We start from the raw sequence: 22,515 nt of genomic DNA, 5'->3' as shown, positions 1-22,515 counted from the left end.
AGTGATTTGGAGTGAGATGGAGAGTTTGGTAAACTTGTTCTGTTGTTTATGTTATAGTTTATCTGAAGAACTGTTCATATGTGACATTAACAGTCTGTTCTTCTCTCTTTTATTGTTATTACTAAAACTTGACTTTACACAGAAAATGCCAGTTCTGAGTTTTTTACACATTGAACACATGAGGTTTACCCTTGCAGGTTCAACCACAAAATTTGAAAAAACATGGCAGCCTTTTTTGAAATATATGGACACATATAAAATGGGCACCATACCTCAGCATGGTTGTGTATGTCTTTTTCTTAATCTGTTGCTGTGTATTTATCTGTCTTTGTATTATCTGCTGTTTTTTCATTTGTTATTACTATTATAATATTTACATTTTTTTAACTTTAGCTTTTATTATTACTATTACTATTGCTATTATTATTATCTATTTTATCCATTTTTTTTGTTTGTTTTGTTTAGTTTAGTTTTTTCTTGAGGTTATTTTGGGGGAAAAAATGCATAAATATAATGTTTGGTATACATACTCTGTAATGTGCTACCGAAATGTATAAATAAAATTGTAAAAAAATAAATAAATAAAATGCTGGTTCTTGGTTTCTGATTTTAGAAAACAAACTTCCTCAAAAAAAGCGACATGTTTTTTTCTTCTTCATTACACATTTTATAGCTGGTGCGACTTATAGTCCAAAAAATAAGGTAATTGGGATACTCTAACTGCATAAGGTAAATGAGGAATAACTTTGGGCCACTGCAAATCATTAAGCATTACACTAATTGATAAAGTGCAGTGAACTCCTCACAATATTAAACATAGACCACAGACATGATCAATTATCCCACTGAATTCTACTGTAATAATAGACACCAATTAATGCAAGTAACAAAACTGACAGACCCAGAAGATCAGAACATTTGTAAAACTGCTGAGCTCACCTTTCACACATGTCAAAAATAAAAAGGCAGAACGATCCAAACACGATGGGCACGACCTGCTTCCAGTAAACAGAGATCCGGTTTCTCTCCGTCTGATCCTGAGAAGAAAGAACAGAGAAATTAAAAGGAACTGTATGAAAGGCTGTCAAAATTCTAAACTGACTCTTGTGAGCTTTTAGTCATGTTAGAATGTTGTCACCTCATCAAAACATAACTCGAGTTGTTGTGGTGGACACCTCTACCACCACTCCATAGTGTCAGGATTATTTCACTTAAGTTCATTTCATGTGCACTGAGTTCATTACATTACACATCATTTAATTCCTTTATTTAGACTTATATTCTAATTTGGGTGCACACATTTCAGTTAATACAAGTCTTACAAAAAGTCTTACAAATTTGCTTACATTTGTTTTTCAGTGCCAAACGGACAACCCTCGGGAGAAACCAATGAATCAACAAGGGGGGGGGGCACTATTTAGGTCTTTTTACTAGCTTGGTTTGTTTAGTTTGCTTTAAGGTCCCCTTATTATCCCTTATTATTTTCTGTATTATACTTATTTGCTTTTTTGTTAGTAGTTTTAGTTAATTATTTAGTGTAATTCTCCCCTCTTGTGTTCAGTTTTAGTTGGTCCTCAACAGTGTTGGGGAGTAACAGATTACATGTACTGGAGTTATGTAATCAGAGTACAAATTATGAGTAACTGTATTCAGTTACAGTTACTGTTTCAGTGAGTGGTAATTGGATTACAGTTACTTTGTTGAAATAAATGGATTACATGGAGGTATTTTTCTGTTTTCACATTTTGGGCTATTCCAGTTTTTTTGTTTTGTTTGGTAATTCCACTCATTACCGGACACTAAACCAGGTCTAAACCAGATCTAAACCAGGTCTAAACCAGGTCTAAACCAGGTCTAAACCAGGTCTAAACCAGGTCTAAACCAGATCTAAACCAGATCTAAACCAGATCTAAACCAGGTCTAAACCAGGATTTAACAGGACTAAATCATGCAGCGTGGACAGTGTCTCCTCGTCTTCAATCAATAATATTTTTAATTTGGTTCAGTAAAGTCTGGGCTTTTCATTGTCTTTTAGCAGACAAAACTTCTTATGTTACAATTTCCGCGTCTTTGTTTCTCTACAGCAAACCAAGTAATCCAAAGTATTCAGATTACATTACTCACTTTAAGTAATTTAATGGATTCCATTACAAACTACATTTTGGTGTGTGTAATTTGTAATCTGTAGGGGAATACATTTTAAAAGTCACCTTCCCAACACTGGTCCTCAAGTATTTAAACAGCCCTGTTCTTTTGTCTGGTTGGGTTAGTTTTGTTCTGTTACCCCAGTTGGGCCCGGCTTCTTTTGTTCATGATTTACCTAATTTGAGCCTTTGTTAAATTATATCTTTGAGAAAATGCTGCATTATTACATCTCCAAAGCTCAAAATGCTCTGTTCCACCTTGTGATGTCATGAGGCATTTAAGACAACAGCTACATTTTTTCCTTTAGTTGAGTAAATATTGACAATTCCAGATGTGATATTATCCAAGTGATTCAATTGAAGGTGTTTGGAGTTTAAAAACATAATGGAGCACTTCCTGTATTACCACATGACATCACAGGGTGTTTTCAGTTTGAGAGAAGAACTCAGCCTGTTTGATTGTTCAAAATAAAATTAAACTTGCATAAATTGTCACATGTTGAGGGACTATTTTGTCATATATCATCAGTGTTGGGAAGGTGACTTTTAAAATGTATTCCCCTACAGATTACAGATTACATACCCCAAAATGTAGTTTGTAACAGAATCCATTAAATTACTTAAAGTGAGTAATGTAATCTGAATACTTTGGATTATTTGATATTGTCATGCTTTTTAAAACGACTTGAATGTACCAACCACATCCTGAAAATTCTTGTTTGTTCTCTTCAAATTGGCCCTGGTTTAGTCCTGGTTTAGTCCTGGTTTAGTCCTGGTTTAGTCCTGGTTTAGTCCTGGTTTTAGTCCTGGTTTAGTCCTGGTTTAGACCTGGTTTAGACCTGGTTTAGACCTGGTTTAGACCTGGTTTTAGTCCTGGTTTAGTCCTGGTTTTAGTCCTGGTTTTAGTCCTGGTTTTAGTCCTGGTTTAGTCCTGGTTTAGTCCTGGTTTAGTCCTGGTTTTAGTCCTGGTTTAGAGCTGGTTTTAGAGCTGGTTTAGACCTGGTTTAGCCCAAAATGTGAAAACAGGAAAATACCGCTATGTAATCCATTTATTTCAACAAAGTAACTGTAATCCAATTACCACTCATTGAAACAGTAACTGTAACTGAATACAATTACTCATAATTTGTACTCTGATTATGTAACTCTGGTACATGTAATCTATTACTCCCCAACACTGTATATCAGTCCGCCGCTGTCGAGCTTTCTGTCAGGAAGTACAAATCGCTGCTTCTGCTCAGACAGAAATCCTTCAAATACAACGGTTGGTTTTACTTCTAAAATGATTCTATGGACACAGACATTCACATGGACAGTCTGGTGTAATAATAGATTTGTTTGGGGTGTTTTGTGGAGTGGGTAAGACTGTTTTTAGTGGCAGGAGAACTATGACCATTGACATGCACTAGTCTAACACCAGTGACCTCTGCAAATACAAGGACTGGATGGAAGATTTCAAAAAGTGTCTCCACACGTCTCCAACACTGTCCCTTTAACCCAAACTCATGGTGGAGGAGGAGTTAGTGTTTTTTACCATGAGATGCTCCCCACAAAAGATGATCCAGAAGCTGAGGAGCATGGAGTAGAAAACCCCCTGGCGGATGTCTCCAAACAGCAGCATCCAGGTCCAGTCGAAGCCGATGGAGAACCACTCCACAGGGATGTTTATGAAGGTCATGGAGATGCCCAGGGCCAAGATCATCCTGAAACACAAAAAATACACAAGGTTTTACAATAATGTGGAGTCACATTTTTAGTTTCTGACCAACAATTCAGGATTTTGACTCTTACCAACATTTGAAAAGTTTATAAAATGTGTATAAAACCTCAAAGAATTGTTTATTATTAGACTTAGACAAGGGAAATTAATTGGACAAAGCAGTAATAAGATAAAAATATAAATGCTAATAATAAAATCAAGATAAGAGCGTCAAGGAACATACAATATAGTTTATAATTTTTATCATTTTTATTTTGGGAAAGTCTATTGAGAATTTTTGCAACACCCTTTTCAGTATCCTTATGAATATTGTGATTTTGTCGCCCTCTGTTGGCAAGAGGCTCTATTCACGTTTCCGTCACAAACCAGGAAGACGTTTGGAAACATGCAACGACAACTTCATGCGGCTCTGTTCAAGAAAAAATGAGAAAATGTTCCAGTTTTCTTCGTCTCCATGTCATTGTACCATTCCGTTACGTTCAGATAATCAACAATTCCAACTATAGCTCAGTTTTCATCATTTCCGCACTGACGCACAACTCTGAGTGCACGGGTACACGTGATTAGAAGAGATGAGACGCCAAATTCCAGATGAAATTCCAGATGATTCCAAACAGCACATACGTCTACAGTCTTCATTTACCTCTGATCACATTTACTTCAGTGGGTTTGATCACGGTCGGTCGGTGAGTCCAGTGTCGGGAACTACACCTGAAGTTGTCATCGCATGTTTCCAAACGTCTTCCTGGTTTGTGACGTAAGTGTGAAGAGAGATTATAACGGGGAATGAAGCATATATTTTGATCAGACTGATTAGCAGCATGGCTATTATTAAGATGACACTAAGGCTACGTTCACCCTGCAGCCTGAAGTGACCCAAATCTGATTTTTTTGGCCCCTATGTTCCTGTATCTGATCTTTTAATGACAGTCTGAACAACACAGATCCGATTTTTTCAAATGCGACCCAGGACACTTGGATATGTGCTCCTAAATCTGATACATATCTGATCTTTTGACATGTGACTTCAGTGTGAACAGCCAAAGTGCATTCATCCACCTACACGTTATCATCAAGACACAAACGTCACTATTCTGCACTGAAGTAGGAGAAAATTGTTAATGAACTCTGTGTCACTGAAGTGAAGCACATCTTCACTCACCACTCTTGGCTACGTCTCCACATCCACATGTTCCTTTCAATGGACTGTCCCACAAAACACCACAACTAAAAACCTCGTCCTTCTCCTTCTCAATCTCCTCCTTAAAACAAGTAAGTTGTTCATGTTCTGGCTCTGGTACGAGAGGAACTTTAAAATCTCCAGGTGCTCAATGCTGCGTCCATGTTTGGACAACTTCCATAAACACAGAGACGCTCGCTGCGGTTGACGTCATCATGTCTCCAGTGTCACATGTGGGACACTTTTGGGCCGTTTAATGTTCACACTGGAGTCACATACAAGTCACATTTAATTGAAAATGTGAACGACCTCGTTGCTGATGGCCTGATTCATCAGCCAGTTTCACTTAATTTGTGACCTCGCAGTGTTAGGATTCGTTCGTTAGGTGGGTACTTTTTATCATTTAACCAGTCGCTGCTATTTGGTCGTGACGTATGTAATGCTCTGCTAACTGATATATTAAGCTTTTCCCTAGTGATGGGCGAATGAAGCATTGACACCTCAGTTGCAATATTGTCTCAAATGGTTCGATGTGTCTGAGGCCTTGGAGAAACACTGACCTCTATCTGCATTGATGAAGTATTGTTAGAGTAAGACAATACTTGTGAGGTACAGTGTTGCTCTGCACACAACAATACTAATGATGATTTAAAATAAAATGTAAAGAGCTGCTGTAAATAAGAAAATAGGTAACACCTTGTTAAGTGGAATTAGATCAAAGTGATCCCAAACCATGGATCACTTTTTTCCACTTGTAGATCACATCGAAAATGACACATATGCCAAAAGAGCCAATGAAGCGCTTCGATACACTGACGAGTGAAGCAGTTGGTCTGGTGCTGCTGAACTCACACACTTCTGGGGTTTTTGTGAACTGTCTAGTGTATTCTCATTCCTGACCTAGAGCAGAGGCACTAGGTGGCGCCAGCCTGGCTAGGTTGTTGAACCACTACAGCAGAGAACTTTCTCCTGGCTAATTAAAACATCTCAGAGCCTTTTCATCTTCCAAGAATTATTAATCCTATAAAGAGTCTCCCCTCCCTCCCACAGAAGCTCACTGCCCATCCACAGCACTGCAGCCTGGAGATCTATATGATCTATATTACCCCGGACAATATGGAATACATTATCCACTCAGCAACACGTCTATACAGTCCCTCCCAATGCTCCAATCCAGAATCCACTACTACACTCCACGAGTCAACTCCCATTAAAGGGTCCGTGTTATTCTGTTTTTTTGTTATAATGTTATAATCATCACAAACAGACCTGGAGCTGTGTTTTGTTTCATTCACACATGTTTAACACACAATCCTGCAGATTTAGGCTGAAACAGAAAAACATTCCACCTTGTGATGTGGTAATACAGGAAGTGCCCCACCATGTTTTTAAACACCACACACCTTCACTAGGATCATTTGGAAGATTTCAGCCCTGGAGTTGCTGATCTCTACCAGCCAGGCTGGTGCCACCTAGTCAAGTGTTGGGGAGTAACAGATTACATGTACTGGAGTTACGTAATCAGAGTACAAATTATGAGTAACTGTATTCAGTTACAGTTACTGTTTCAGTGAGTGGTAATTGGATTACAGTTACTTTGTTGAAATAAATGGATTACATGGCAGTATTTTCCTGTTTTCACATTTTGGGCTGTATCCCCCCGTTTTTGTTTTGTTTTTTCCCGTAATTCCACTCATTGCCGGAATCTAAACCAGGTCTAAACCAGGACTAAAACAGGATTTAACAGGACTAAATCCTGCTGTGTGGACGTGTCTCCTCGTCTTCTATCAATAATATTTTTAATTTGGTTCAGTAAAGTCTGGGCTTTTTATTTTCTTTTATCAGACAAAACTTCTTAAGTGAAGATTTCCTCGTCTTTGTTTCTCTACAGCAAATCAAGTAATCCAAAATATTTAGATTACATTACTCACTTTAAGTAATTTAATGGATTCCGTTACAAACTACATTTTGGGGTATGTAATCTGTAATCTGTAGGGGATTACATTTTAAAAGTCACCTTCCCAACACTGCACCTAGTGCTCCACTCAATTTTATTTCTCCAGTGACTAGGTCAGGAATCAGAATACACTAGACGGTTTGCAAGAACGAACGAAAGTGCGAGTTTGGGCACCAGCCAAGCAGTGAAGAGCCAGACATTCTGTGTTGGCAACGATTCCCAAGATGGAGCATTTAAAGCCAGAATAAAGAGAATGTTTGGTGAATATTATCAAGGGGAAAGACGTTATTGTGGATTTGGGAAAAGCTTAACATACCTGTTAGCGGCGCACTACATACGTCACGACCAAATAGCAGCGATTGGTTAAATGATAAAAAGTACCTGCCTACTGTCGAGTGAACGAAATCTAATGCTGCGAGGTCAGACGGTTGATGAATCAGGCTAAATATCTACTGAACTAAAGGTGAAACATTGCTGTTGACTTGAAAACTACTTCATGACATCACAAGGTGGAACATTTTGAGCTTTAGAGATGGAGACAGAAAAATAAACCAGGGTTACTCAGACATGTGTGAAACAGAACACAATCCAGGTCTGTTTTTGAGGAGATGACGACATTCTAACATGACTCAAAGCTCACGAGAATCAATTTTGCGTAATCCAGGACTTTTAAAGAAGAGCAAGAGCTGGAGTGGAGGCAAACGGATTATGCCAAAATATAAAAAAATATATATCAAGGTCTGACAAATTATAACAACTCAGATATAGAAATGTACTCAAATCAAGATAATCAAGATAAACTCTTTACTACATTTTACTCTCTGCAGCGTCAGAAGGTCTATAGATCAAGACGTTTGTACACGCCGACGTTCTAGCAGCTAATATGTTTTACTCTAGCTCAAATAACGTCATGAGCAGAGGCCTGGGAGCGGTGGGGTGTTCGCGGGTGGAATAGTGCTGCGTTGGGGCCGGTATGTGTGGAATGTGTCCCGACCACCAGCGCGCAGGAGAAGAAACGCCGCTGGGAAGTGTTTGAACAAGACAAAGGGATTTGTAAATGTTTTTTGTGGAACGTGTGGGGGAGATGATGCAGGTTTCTTTTGTTTAGGTTGGGAAACTTGACACGGGAGAGAATAGCCAGTTAGTTTTTAATATTGGAGCAGTGATAAATGGTAAATGGATAGTGAATATTTATCTGAAGATTATCCATGGGTTCCAGAATGAAGAAATATTAAGACTGTTGACACAATGATTAACAAATCAAATTAAATATTAACATACGGTGACCAGACGTCCTTATTTACCTGGGACAGTCCAAGTTTTGAGCCTTGTGTCCCCTGTCCCTGCAGATTTATCCAAAACCACCGATTTGTCCCAGTTTTATACAACAAATGTCCCAGGTGTCTCTATTTTTGACCAGTTTGATTTCTGCAAACAGTAAAGAGAGGAATAAATTGTAATTTGTTTGAGGTAAAATACAGAAAAGCTGCTTAAAAACGACCAAAACACAAAGAAAATGTGACTATACTGACTCATGTGTTAGTCATGAATGGGCTGGGTGCAGAACAATTTTATTTAATTACGCATCCATTTCACAATTTTATTATTACCAAACGCCAATACCAGCTTTTATTTTGAAAATCTGGTCACCCTGATACAACAGAAAGCTTCGGAACAAAGAAAAGCCCAATGTTCTAAAAGTTTGGAGATGTGTGTGGAGTTCTCACTGTTGAGGACATGTAACCTAGTTCAAATAATTACATCAGACTGGGTCAATATTTGATTTGATTTTTTAAGTCTAAAGAAGGTCACGTGTCCAAAACACTGCACTTAATTAACTTATTAAATTAATGCAAAGATTGACCTGTGAGGGATCCATTTCTTGTTTGAAGTTTGTTGCGTTACTCTAATTCAGGCATGTCCAAACTATGGCACGTGAGCCAAATGCGGCCCTCAGGCAAATTTTTCTTGGCCCAAATTAGCTTGAATCATTTAAAAATGTACTTTTTACTGCAAGCATTTTGAAAATCTACCTTGATAAAGCTAATATTGAATATTTAGTGTGTGGTTTTAAAGATCTGACATGAATAAAGACATAAACATGCACATATTTCAATTATTCACTGTAATGAGCTCCAGTCTACTGTCCTCGATCAGGCCTCTGCTTCATCTGGGTTTACATATGTGGCCCTTGATGAAAAAAGTTTGGACACCCCTGTTCTAATTCATCAGTTACATTGATGTGCAAGTTCCTCTGCGCCTTTTCCCATATAAAAATACTAAATCTTCAGCTAACTCCCTCACTAACTTCTACTTTCTGCTGTTGTCCCATAGAAACTGTTATAATCTAAACCAGGAGTCTCCAACCTGTAGCTCAGAGTTACCAGTAGCTCTCCACACCCTTCCAAGTAACTCACCAAGGGACATTATTGGTTAATTACATGCCTGCTATTATTGTAAATGTGTCATTTTGAAGCCCAACTTTGTGCATTAATAAATGGACAATGGTTTGTGTTTTATTGACATGTAAGTGTACCCAGAGGCTCACTCTCGTTCTTATGATCATCTAAATATCTTGTGGCAGTTAAAATGAGTAGCTCTCTAGCATTTTTTTTTTTGTAAAGGTAATTCACCGGAGGAAAACGGTTGGAGACCCCTGATCTAAACAAAACTATAGTCGACTAATACAAGTTTTGGTCATTCAACTGACTGAATAATCGACTGAATAATCAACTAAATGACTAAATGACTATCACCCTGCTGATTATAGGCCGGCATTTCCTGTTAAGTCACATACAAAGTCCTAAATGCTAAATGAGATGATTGGAGTGGAGACTAGTGCGACTGGTCTGAGTGAAGCTGTGATCTGGGACTGTTCAGACCTGACAGAACATGGTGGAGCTTTTACTGCATGAAATAATGATGAGCTCCACACAGACATGAGACAGCGGCACGTCCTCTCGACCACATGGGGGCACAGGAGCTCAGAGCTGAGCTGAAGCAGAAGCAGGAGGAAGAGGAAGAGGAAGAGGAGGAGGAGGAAGACATGTGTAGGACATGTTTGTGTGTGTGGGTTTTTTTTTCTCCAGGCATACGGGGCTGGACTTCTACTAATCTAGTAGCTGATAAAAACATATGCCAACTCAGTTCTTCTCCCAAACGGAAAAGACTTTGTTCCACCTTGTGATGTCATGTTGTACAGGCTGTGTTTTTAAACTTCACACACCTTCACTATCATTTGGATGATTACAGGCCTGGATTTGCCAATCTCTACTGAACTCATTTTAATCTTTTAACACTACCACTACATGACATCACAAGGTGGAACAGAGCATTCTGAGCAGTGAAGATGCAGACAGCCGAAAAAATAAAAAATTACTCAAACATATGTGAATGAACATCAACTTTGAAGAGATAACACATTATAGAACACATTATAACATTAAAGATCACAAGAACCTATTTTGTGCAATACAGAACCTTTATAAAAGAGGCTCCACCCAAGAATATGTGCCATGTTTGTAGGTGTAGTTTGATTCAAATGAATCGACTAAAACTATCATTTAACTGATTGTAAAAATGATCAGTGTTGGGGAGTAACAGATTACATGTACTGGAGTTACGTAATCAGAGTACAAATTCTGAGTAACTGTATTCAGTTACAGTTACTGTTTCAGTGAGTGGTAATTGGATTACAGTTACTTTGTTGAAATAAGTGGATTACACAGAGGTATTTTCCTGTTTTTACATTTTGGGCTATATCCCCCCTTTTTTTTTCCTTTTTTTTTCGTAATTCCACTCATTGAGGGACACTAAACCAGGTCTAAAACCAGTTCTAAAACCAGGTCTAAACCAGGTCTAAAACCAGGACTAAACCAGGTCTAAACCAGGATTTAACAGGACTAAACCATGCCGTGCGAACCGTGTCTCATCTTCTATCAATAATATTTTTTATATGGTTCAGTAAAGTTTGGGCTTTTTATTTTCTTTTAGCAGACAAAACTTCTTATGTTATGATTTCCTCATCTTTGCTTCTCTACAGCAAATCAAGTAATCCAAAGTATTCAGATTACGTTAGGTTTACCTTAAGTACCTTAATGGATTATGTTACAAACTACATTTTGGGGGATGTAATCTGTAATCTGTAGGGGATTACATTTGAAAAGTCACCTTCCCAACACTGAAAATGAGCATGTCTCTTTTATATTTATTTGAACCCTGGACTTCATACAACTAAAAATCAAGGACTGAAGATCCACCTTTCCTTTGTGCTGTTGTGAACTCTGGAGTTGTTGGGTGTTGCTCAATGCAGAGGATCTGATGTGCGACAGTAAAGAGTGATGTCTGAGATAAGCCTGAAGAGCAGATAAGCATCACTGTTCTCACTGACCCGCGGTGCACACCTGACCTACTTTATGTCATCTATACTTTATATGAGGCACACGGAGCAGAGTTCAGACCAGTGGCCCCAAACTTCAAGTCACAGTATCTATTAGAAGTCCACTTTAACATTAAATTGAACAACATTTTGACAGTTCTGAGAAGATGTGGGTGTTTTTCCTCCTGGGGCTTCAGTCACCTCCAAACTCAAAGCATACACAGCAGACTCATCCTCCAGCTAGGTACTCCTGACCATGAAGCCAGATTAGGTGCACTGTGTACATTTTCTGGTAGGGGGTCTTGCCTTGCCTAAAAGGTTGCACAGTATGCCATTAAACTCTTCTATTGTTGCATGTGTTTTACTGCTCAAAAATAAAAGCATTCAATGTCTCCATGGAAACAGATAAGTGTAATGTCATTCTGTGGGACATTCCAGACAAAGCAATAACATTTCCACTAAGACAAGCAGGTGGCAGTATCCAGGCTGGCGCCACCTAGTGCCTCCGCTCAATTTCATTTCTCTCCAGCAACTAGGTCAGGAATCAGAATACACTAGACGGGTCGTAAAAAACCCTGGAAGTGTGAGTTCAGGCACCAACCAATCAGTGAAGAGTCATATACTCTGTGTTGCAACAATTCCCGAGATCGAGGATTTAAAGCCGGAACAAAGAGAATGTTTGGTGAATTTTATCAAGGGGAAAGACGTTATTGTTCTTCTTCCTACAGGATTTGGGAAAAGTTTAATATACCAGTTAGTCCTGTTAACAGTGCATTACATACATCACGACCAAACAGCAGTGACTGGTTAAATCACAAAAGTACCCACCTACTGTCGAGCGAACATATCCTAACACTGCGAGGTCAGACGGTTTCTACGAAGTGAAACCGGCTGATGAATCAGGCTAAGGTGGCAGACCCACTACCAGAAAGTTACATAGTGGACCTTTAAATCTGACTAAATTGGACTAGTAGTTCAGAATCCATATGAACAAATTAGTTTAAACCAAGTTTTTCATGTGGTGCAGGTCAGTAATCAGTTGTCGTAGTTGCTCTAACAGCTGTATGTAGTATGTAGTAGTAATAGTACATAGTATGTATTAGTTTCTAGTAGCAGAAAACGTAATAGCAGTAGTCTTAGTCGTAGTAGTTGTAGTCATAGTTGTCATAGTTGTAGTAGTTGTAGTCACAGTCATAGTCGTTGTAGTAGTAGTCATAGTAGTCGTAGTAGTAGTTGTCCTAGTTGTCATATTAGTAGTAGTTGTAGTTGTCTTATCAGTAGTAGTCGTTGCATTAGTAGTAGTAGTAGTAGTAGTAGTAGCCGTAGTAGTAGTAGTAGTAGCCGTAGTAGTAGTAGTAGTAGCCGTAGTAGTAGTAGTAGTAGCCGTAGTAGTAGTAGTAGTAGTAGTAGTAGTAGCAGTATCAGTCTTACTTCTCGAGGAGCACAGGGGGCCGGCTCATCAGGCTGATCCTCCTCCAGTACCACACCATGATGATGACGATGCTGGGCGTGAGGAAGGTCTTCATGGCAAACCACACTTTGGTGAAGCCTCCGTTCTGATGGATGCCCTGCACAGTAACCATGGAAACCACATTTAAGACTAGGGCTGAACGTCGTGAAAAAGATCATCACATTTTTTCTGACAACCATTGCAATTTGTTTTAATAATTAAATTCTGTTCAAAGTTCACATTTTAAAGTGTCCAGAAGAACTGACAAAAAGGCTGAACGGTCACATTTTTACAAAGTGCTTTTCCACCCTCACGGCACTCTAAGCACTTTACGACAAGCCAATGTGATGATGTTTATGTCGAGAGGGGGATTTGAACCACCAACTTTCGTATCTGGGGATAAATGCTCTGCCACCTAAGCCACTGTTGCCCATTACATGAACAAAAACAATCAGATTTCACAGCATGTTTGTACGGATATAAACTACAGGATTATCAGTTTGCATGCAGAGTAAGACAGGATATTTTTTTTTGTGGAGAAAGTGGCAGCCTTTGCAGTTTGCCAATTGCATCCATTGCAATTGTTATTTCGATTAGGCCTGTAACGATAATCAATACATCAATTAATCATACAATAACTTTTCCGGAGGCGCTAAGTTCTTTTTGCATGTTAGTTTTTTTGTCTCTCTCGCTCTACCAAAGAGACTAAATGTCAGAAGGCTCTATCGCTCTCTGACTCCTCCTTTAATTAGCGTGATGACGCTTGAATGAATGAGCCAGTATAGATTGGAGATGGATTATTTGTTCATCAGCACAGTGGATGTGTGCGCAGCCTCAGTGCAGAAAGCGCCGCTGACTGTGCGGTGAATATGAAGCTGCAACACTAGCACCACCGTCAGAACCAAAACAGTTCATCGAAGTGGGACAAAACAAGTCACGATGCCGAATCAACACTAGTGAGTGGGATATGTCTCAACAGCCACGTGTGTCACATGCAGTGAGCGCCAAACAACAAGAAATGGTTCAAACCCCAGCAGCCGACATACACTCATATCCGAGCGACACAACTAGCCCCGCCCTCGACAAAGACCAAAATCCACTGAAATCCCACAAGACACTGGCACAATACCAGACAGAACAGAGACTCCCTCAAAGTGAAACAGGATCCTGTGTTGTGGGTTAATACGAACACTTCAAGACCAAAATGCCGAGGCAACAACAGCAGCAGCCATTGAGAAGAGACACACACAATATTCCAATGGCAATCAAAGACTAAAATAACTTTTAAGGGCAATTTTGTTACAGAGAATTTTATTCATCATTTTATTTATTGTTTTGGTTGTATTTGGTTCAATAATGGTTTGTTCAAGTGCATTTTTGTGAACAAGTCCTTGCTGTAAGTCAGAATACTTTATGCTATTCTTATGTGAACAAGTCTGTTTTATTTAGGCCTATTGTTTTTGGTTCTTTTACAGTTCCTGTGTTAAATGGTCTTTAGAAAGTAAGGTTTATTGATCATTGAGAGGATGTATTTGCATTTTTATTCCATTGTCATTATATTAGCTGAAAATGGTCTCAAAATGTCAATATTATCATGGCCATAACGGCTTGTCAAAGCCTGATCCTGTCAGATCTCAGAAGCTCAGCAGGGCCGGGCCTGGTCAGTACTTGGATGGGAGACACTGGGAAAATCAGGTACCACAGGGGGGCGTCAATGGGAATAACCGTCGTTGTGTCCTTGGGCAAGACACGTCACCCTCATTGCCTAGTATGAAAGTGGTGTGTGTGTGTGAATGATGGTGGTGGTCGGAGTAGTATCTTATCACCACCGGGTCTGGAGTGAATGAATAATGCTCTGTAAAGCGTCTTTGAGTGTCTAAAAAAGTGATATATAAAACTGATGCATTATTATCTGAATACATTTTTGGTCAATTAATCGTCCAGCAAAACCGGTTATCGTTACAGGCCTAATTTCAATTGGGTAATGATTAATTAATTAATTAGCTATTAAACAGGACAACCACCCTGCAGGAGAGCGGTCCTCATGGCGCTGTGCCCTTACCACCAGGCGGATGTCCTTGATCTCCCCGATGCCCACGTTGACCTTCTTGCGTTCATTCACAGGGAGACGGATGTTCACCAGGTAATACTTATGAGCCACACTGCCCACCTCCATGAAGGGCAGCAGGTCACACTCGTAGTAACGGCCTTCATTCTCAAACGTCTGGGAAAAAAAAAAAAAAAGTTTAGAAGGAAGTTTAGACCAGCTTCACACTAGATAATGAAAAATATAATCTATAATGAAAACAAATACACAGAGAATATGAAACAAGAAGAAACACAAGGGCATCAGATCCTGCTTGTAGAGGTCCTTGTACATGGGGTGGATAATTGAAAATATTTGCACAAAGTCAGTGTCTGTGTGTCTTTCTAAAGTTTAAGAGTCATCACTTGGCAACAGAGTCTGGAACTGTCTGGCTGCTCTGACAGGCTGTTGCAAATTTAACACAAGAAACGGTAACACCTTATTTTAGGATACACTTATTAACATCTAACTACCTGCAAATTTGCATAGTTGTAGATGGTTAATTTGTCATTAGTTAGTATTTATTCAGCCCGTCAGCCCCATATTCTGTTTATTCTGCTATTAGTTAGACATTTGCAGACACTTAAAGGGCCCATCAACTTTTCAGATCCTTCTACCTTCTAAGAGTGATGTGTGGGCCTTGTATTTATCGTCAAAGTGGTTTTTAGATTGATTCTGCGTTTTTTTTAACAAATTGCAGCGTATTTCTGCCACCCTCCCACGTGACAACCAACTAAAGCCGCTACAACGATGATGCAGTAGCTACAACGATGACGCGTTTGACATAGCAGAAAGTGCTTCGCACCCGCCCCCCTCCCTCGCTCCACTGCCTCCGCCCCCACCCCCTCACACGCCGTCCTGCGTCTGCACTGCACAGGTCTGCTGATCTGCGTTATTTATCTTCCGCTTATTTTTCACTTCAAACACGCTTTTAGTAACTATGTCCTCATGGAGAAAGTGTGTATTTGGCTGTGATGGCAAGTCAAAATTATTTGTCATGTCGACAGAAGAAGCAAGGCGTGCTAAGTGGCTGGAGTTTATTTCTGGGAACACAGACAAAAAGGTCCCCAAGAATATTCTTGTTTGCGAGCGACACTTCACCGAAGACGCTTCGAGAACTACAGCTATTTTAAAACTGGACTTACAATGAAGCAGAAGACACTTTGGAAAAGGATGTTGTTCCCACAGACACTGCAAATAATCAGTGTGAAGAGAAGTGCTGCTGGGACCACACCTCCCTGGGTTCTTGGAAAGCCTGAGCCTTTAGCGTTTGGTTCGAGGGTGAGTGTGCCGCAGCTCTCACCTTGTCTGTGGTGAAGTTACAGCTGAGTTTCCTCTGTTCAAAGGAGTGGGCCATCTCTGTCCACTCGCTCACAGTGTCGTCTCTGTAGGCCAGCCCCACGTCTATGGTCACGAGAGCTCCATCCTCTGAAAAACAACAAGATAAAGTCAGGACTGAAGGAAAAGATTACTATGAAGTTTGGTTTTATAAGGACAGTGTGATATCCATGATAGAGGTGTTATCAAAATATGGATAATACAGTGAATATTGTTTTGAGGATATGCAAAGTTTTAAGAATGAGTACACCGCTTATAGTAGAAAATGCTGCAAATACATGTATACAGTATTTCTGCACTTTCATGGATCATTTTACCTTTAAGTTTCACATAACGAACATGATTGTTAAGTATGCAACTTTCTGGAAGTGCCAAGTCACCTGGACGATTCCATGGAAATGGAGAATTAAAACCATACTACAGAACATAGAGATACAGATGTTTTATACCATACTGTAGAAGATTATTAGCCAGGCTAGCGCCACCTAGTGCCTCCACTCAATTTCATTTCTCTCCAGTGACTAGGTCAGGAATCGGAATACACTAGACTGTTCGCAAAAACCCCGGAAGTGTGAGTCAGAACACTAACCAATCAGCATAGAGTCATATATTCTGTGTTGGTAATGATTCCTGAGATTGAGGATTTAAAGTCGGAACAAAGACAATGTTTGGTGAATTTTATCAAGCAGAAAGACGTTATTTTACGTTAAGTTACTGTCCTTCTTCCTACAGGATTTGGGAAAAGCTTAATATACCAGTTAGGCACCATTAGCGTCGCTTTACATACGACCAAATAGCAACGATTGGTCAAATGAAAAAAAGTACCCGCCTACCGTCGAGCGAACGAATCCTAATGCTGCGAGGTGATGAATCAGGCTAAAAGATTATAGACAAAGGAACAACATTTCTATTGGAAACCAGCAGGAGGGGTCCCTGCTTCAGGTGAAATATGAGTCAGGTTTGTGGAGATGCAAGCCTGCTCAGAGTAAGGACACCAATGTTACAGAGCACAACCACAATGAAAGAAACCTGCGCATTTTAGTCTAGATTTTGCTAAAAAAAAAAGTTACATATTATGGCTTTAACCTCACCTTTATAACACACTGATTTAAAAAAGTCCTCAAAATGACAGCTATAAAAAGGAACATTACACCCCTGAACTTGAATCCTCCACAGGTCTGAGAGAAGAGTGCTGGTTGTACTGAGCTAAAGTCCAGTCTGGTCCCAGCTGTGCTCCTGTCACAGTGGAATGAGCTCCTGTCGACAGGTGCCCGACATCTCACTGCAATGTCGAAACTGACCCACAGACCGGAGATACTGTAAAGCTCTATAAAAGTAGTGTTGTCACGATGCAAAAATGTCAAACTCAATTTCAAGATCATTCTATATCTATTCAGGAAAGGTTCATTTCTGGGCTGTGAATGTGACTTTTTTAGTATCGATACCTTCTCAAATGAGTATCTAGTTTCGATACTAGTTTGAATATAACTTAGCATCTGTATTTTGATACTTTTAACAACCCTTTTTAAAACCTCTCTCTCTCTCTGCCTGCTTGAAAATCTCTCCTAAACATCCAGCCTGTATTCCACCTGCATCGTTGGCTCCATCACAAAGCCAAGTGCACTCACACAGCTCAGAGCGGTGACGTTATGAAACACACTCAAGAGGAAGGAACCCGGTGGCCTCTGCAGCGACAGCCCTCCAAGTCTGCCTCCGTCTCCTCGTCTCCACAGAGAAACTGGACTGACGCAGACAGACGCACTAAACATGGAGAGACGCACTGTAGGAAAACTATGCAGAATATGGAGATAAGCGAGAATTATTGCATCCGAAATCACATCGTGGTACTTTTGCAGCATCTACAGTTTGCCAATTGCACTGATTCGTAATTTTCTCCACAAATAAAAAAAATGTATTCTTTTATTCTGTCTAAAATCTGCAAACCCTTAGATCTGTACAAACATCTTCTGAAATGCAATTCTTGTACTTAGTTTTTCAGTTCAGATTTCAGTCTTTTTGTCAATTCTGACTACATCTCCAAAGCTTAAAATCCTCTGCTCCACCTTGTGATGTCATGTAGTGGTAGTTTAATTCAACAGCTTCCAGAAAATACAGGGCTGAATGAAAGTATATGGAGTTTGAAAAAAGGACAATGAAGAATTCAGCCTAAATATGGAGGGTTTTTGTGTTAAACGTGTGTGAATAAAATAAAAACACAGCTCGAGGTTTGTTTGTGATGAGGAAACAACATTTTAACTTGGATCAGAAAATGTATGTATTAAAAAGCTAAAAAACAAATCTTTTAAGTGTTTGCAGTGGTCCAAAAGGGGGTGAGTGATATGAAAAAAGGTCACATCTTGCTTTTAGTTTTAATGTAAGATTACGTCAAGAAAAATCTGAGTTCACATTTTGATCAGATGAGAATTCTTAGCATAACGTCCATAGATTTAGAGTCTTGCCGTATGAATATTGTGTGAACTGCTGTGAGTTACTAGTCTATAATATCAGCAGCTCTCCTCCAAATAAGCCCTCTAAAGCTCTCTCCATCCCAGCATTCCTGTGTAGCGTGGCCACCGTCACCGGGGAGACTGAGCCCTCTCCACAGCTGTGTTATGGCTGGACCCCCGCCAACGCTCTGCCGAGTGCGGGTGGAGAGGGTGGAGAGGGTGGAGCGCGCCAGGTGGAGGAGGAGGGGGCCTGGACTCAGAGCAGCTGGATCAACTCAAAAGGAAACAGGAAGATGGATACATGTAGAGCTGTGATACTGAGCAAATTTGATCAAGATCATGATTCAGTTGTTTCTAGGGCTCCGTTCAGACTGCAGGGCTTAACGCTCACTTCAGATTTTTTTGTGAAATCCGATGTTTTTTCGAGGTCGTTCACATTTCTAATTAAATGCAACTTGTATGTGACTCCAGTATGAACATTAAATGGCCCGAAAGTGTCCCACATGTGACACTGGAGACATGACGACGTCAACCACAGCGAGCGTCTCTGTGTTTACAGGAAGTTGTCCAAACATGGACGCAGCACTGAGCACCTGGAGATTTTAAAGTTCCTCTCGTACCGGAGCCAGAACATGAACAACTTTCTTGTTTTAAGGAGGAGATTGAGAAGGAGAAGGACGAGGTTTTTGGTCGTGTGTTTTGTGGGACAGCGGCAGCGATGTCCGTCGAAAGGAACGTGTGGATGTAGAGACGGAGCCAAGAGTGGTGAGTGGTGATGTGCTTCACTTCAGTGACATGGAGTTCATTAACAATTTTCGCCTACTTCAGAGCAGAATAGTGACGTTTGTGTCTTGTTGATAACGTGTAGGTGGATGAATGCGTTTTGACCGTTCAGACTGAAGTCACATGTCAAAAGATCAGATATGTATCAGTTTCAGGAGCACATATCCAAGTGTCCTGGTCACATTTGAAAAAAATCGGATCTGTGTCGTTCAGACTGTCATTAAAAGATCAGATACAGGAACATAGGGGCCAAAAAAATCTGATTTGGGTCACTTCAGGCTGCAGTGTGAACGCAGCCTGTCAGTGATCAGCTCTGTTCAGCCGCTCCTCTGTCGACAAAACAAAGTGTGTGTAAACAGCATTAACTAGACGTGTGTACAAGTACTGCTTAAGTTGAAGATATTAAAAGGAGCACAGCACAAATTTTCCTGCGCGTTTCCATGGAGATGTTATTGCTTTGGCTGGAATGTTCCATTATATGACAAATATATCCATTAGTATTTATTCATTATGGGTGTTTCTATTGCTCAAAAATGCAATAATTCTATTCTCTATACCCCTCTGACAAAGAAAGAAAAATCAACAATCATCACTGAAAAAACTTCAAACTGATAAAAGCAATAATAAATAAAAATTTACTGAAAATTGTCCAACAAAAATCAAACATTACTTTTCACCTGTGTTTCAAGAGAATTATTAGAAAAAACAAAATAATGAAACTGGCCTGGACAAAAATGATGGTACACTTAACTTTATATTTTGTTGCACAACCGTTTTGAGACAAACAAATGATTTCAGTCACTGTCAATGAGACTTCTGCACTGATCAACTGGTATTTTGACCCATTTCTCGTGAGCAAACTGTTCTAGTTGTCTCAGGTTTGAAGGATTCCTTCTCCAGACGCATGTTTCAGCTCCTTTTACAGTTGTTCAGTAGGATTGAGCTCTGGGCTCACAGAAGAACACTCCAGAACAGTCCAGTGTTTTGTTCTTAGCCATTCTTGTGTGCTTTAGCTGTGTGTTTTGGGACATTATCCTGTTTCATTTAAAAAAAAAAAAAAATGTATATTTCTTTCAGAACTTTGGTGGAGAACTTTGAACTGACATCATGCTGAGGGTGTTCATACATTTACAATACATTTTTATCTGGTTATAAAATATGATTGATCAGCATTAAGGACATATTTTATAGTTTTGACCAGAATGTCCATTGACCCATTCTATGTTTCCATTTTTTTCTGTTCTTTTATGTTAAGGTATGCTGCTACACAGTCATTAGACCCATGTTGTCACTAGTTCGGTCCGTAGACATCTGAAAGAGCGTTACATCTGGACCGTCCTGTGGGCACGTCACCTCTGAGTCACCGTCTGCAGTCTGTTTGATCCTCGCTCACGCTGTGTTTGTGTGAGTGCAGAGTTAGATCAATGCCTATGAGCCATACAACTAATTAGATAATGCGGAACAGGAGGTTGGCACAGAAACAGATTTGGTATGAGGAGTAGTGCTCGGAGTAGAGACGCTGCTCCACATTCAGATGAGTCAGCAGAGGTGACCTGGAGGACATTTTGCTCTCTGTATTTGCATTTATTATGTAACTTTCAACAAAAAAAAGCACTTTCTTTTATAGTATCATGGGGACAAATACTATCTGTGTACATCAAATTCATTTCAAATTCTTTTTTTTTTTGAGGTGTCAGATTTTTTAGTTGATTTTGTACAGTATCCATTGTCAATATTAATGATTAATATTGGGTATTGATACTCACAATGAAGATATGGTTTCTAAATGGCTTCAGTTATTTTCATTCATTATTCATTCCCATTGCGGTCAAAAGAGGGCGCTCTAATACCTAAACACTGCACTGGAACCGTAAATTCCGGACTATAAGCCGCTACTTTTTTCTCACGCTTTGAACCCTGCAGCTAATAAAACAATGCGGGGAATATATGGACGTCTTTAGTTTGGCACATTTTCCATTCATATATATACGGTCTATGGTTTGGCAACACGGCGGATACGAGCACAGACTGAGTGCAGAAAGCTGCCTGCTGTCTGTGCAGTTACACATGGATCTAGAGTTCACATGAAGTTGCTGCACGAGCTTGTGATATTGTCAGTGCACTCAAATAGTTTATCGCAGTGTGAGAAAATAAGTTGTGATGATAAATGAACATTAGTGAGGGGGACACGTCTTACCCATGTGTGTAAATGAAATGTTTGAAATGTCTCAAACTTCAGTAGCCGAACATCCACTCACACCTGATGGATAGAACTAACCCCGCCCCCGAGAGAGTCTGAAATCTGCTGAAATCCTCCAAGACACTGACATGATACAGACAGAACAGAGACTCTTTCTGCAGGAGACATGTGCAGTAGAGCGCAGGGAGAGACGGAGGTGATGTGCCGAGGAAAATGCTCATTTGATTGTGTTTTGAACAGTTATTTTGTGCTTCAAACACACACCTTCCTCATGGAAAACACACGAAGAAATGCAGATGATGTAGATTTTAAGTTAAAGGCGATTGATGTGACTGTGGAAGAAGAAAACAGAGCTGCCGCATGTGAACTCGACATCAGTGAGTCGATGGTGAGATTTTGGCGACAGCAGCGTGACGACCTGACTCGACGCAAAAAGATGACAAAATCTTTCAGAGGCGATAAAAGCAGACGGCCCCAACTTAATAACGTTCTTGAAGATGTGGACACCTGTGGTTTATATTCAGGTATATATGTACAGTTTTTAAATTTAGTTAAAATTTAGTTAGTAGATGCGGTGTATATTCTGGTGCGCTCGATAGTCTGGATTTTACAGTATATTAATTTTATATTACCATGTGATCTTATGTCCAACATTCAGAAGTCTTTGTTATTTTTATTCAGAAGTGTTGGTTTTATACTTGTTCTCATACAGCTCAAGATCTTTGACTTTTTTATTATCAGTACTTCAAGTTCAAATAAGTATCTAGTTTCAATACTAGTTTTAATATCAATTTGTATCTGATTTGATACTTTTGACTAATTCTAATTAAAA

At 39.7% G+C, this 22,515-nt stretch overlaps 1 protein-coding gene across 1 annotated transcript in view; it reads right to left on the bottom strand.

Moving 5' to 3' along the window:
* Nucleotides 1-22,515, bottom strand: part of wls (Wnt ligand secretion mediator) — a 59,104-nt gene that overhangs the window by 13,323 nt on the left and 23,266 nt on the right. The window contains exons 3-7 of the mRNA XM_055151442.1: nt 16,219-16,343; nt 14,892-15,053; nt 12,811-12,947; nt 3,679-3,847; nt 940-1,037 (exon numbers count right to left, since the gene is read on the bottom strand). Of these exons, the coding sequence (XP_055007417.1) occupies nt 940-1,037; nt 3,679-3,847; nt 12,811-12,947; nt 14,892-15,053; nt 16,219-16,343 (691 nt within the window). The remainder of the gene's footprint in view (nt 1-939; nt 1,038-3,678; nt 3,848-12,810; nt 12,948-14,891; nt 15,054-16,218; nt 16,344-22,515) is intronic.

Source organism: Boleophthalmus pectinirostris, unplaced genomic scaffold (assembly GCF_026225935.1).
Source record: "Boleophthalmus pectinirostris isolate CB_2022bp ecotype Guang Dong unplaced genomic scaffold, ASM2622593v1 HiC_scaffold_16, whole genome shotgun sequence".
Taxonomy (NCBI): Eukaryota; Metazoa; Chordata; class Actinopteri; order Gobiiformes; family Gobiidae; genus Boleophthalmus; species Boleophthalmus pectinirostris.
The sequence above is the reverse complement of the archived record's forward strand: the minus strand, read 5'-3'. Positions and strand labels throughout refer to the sequence as shown.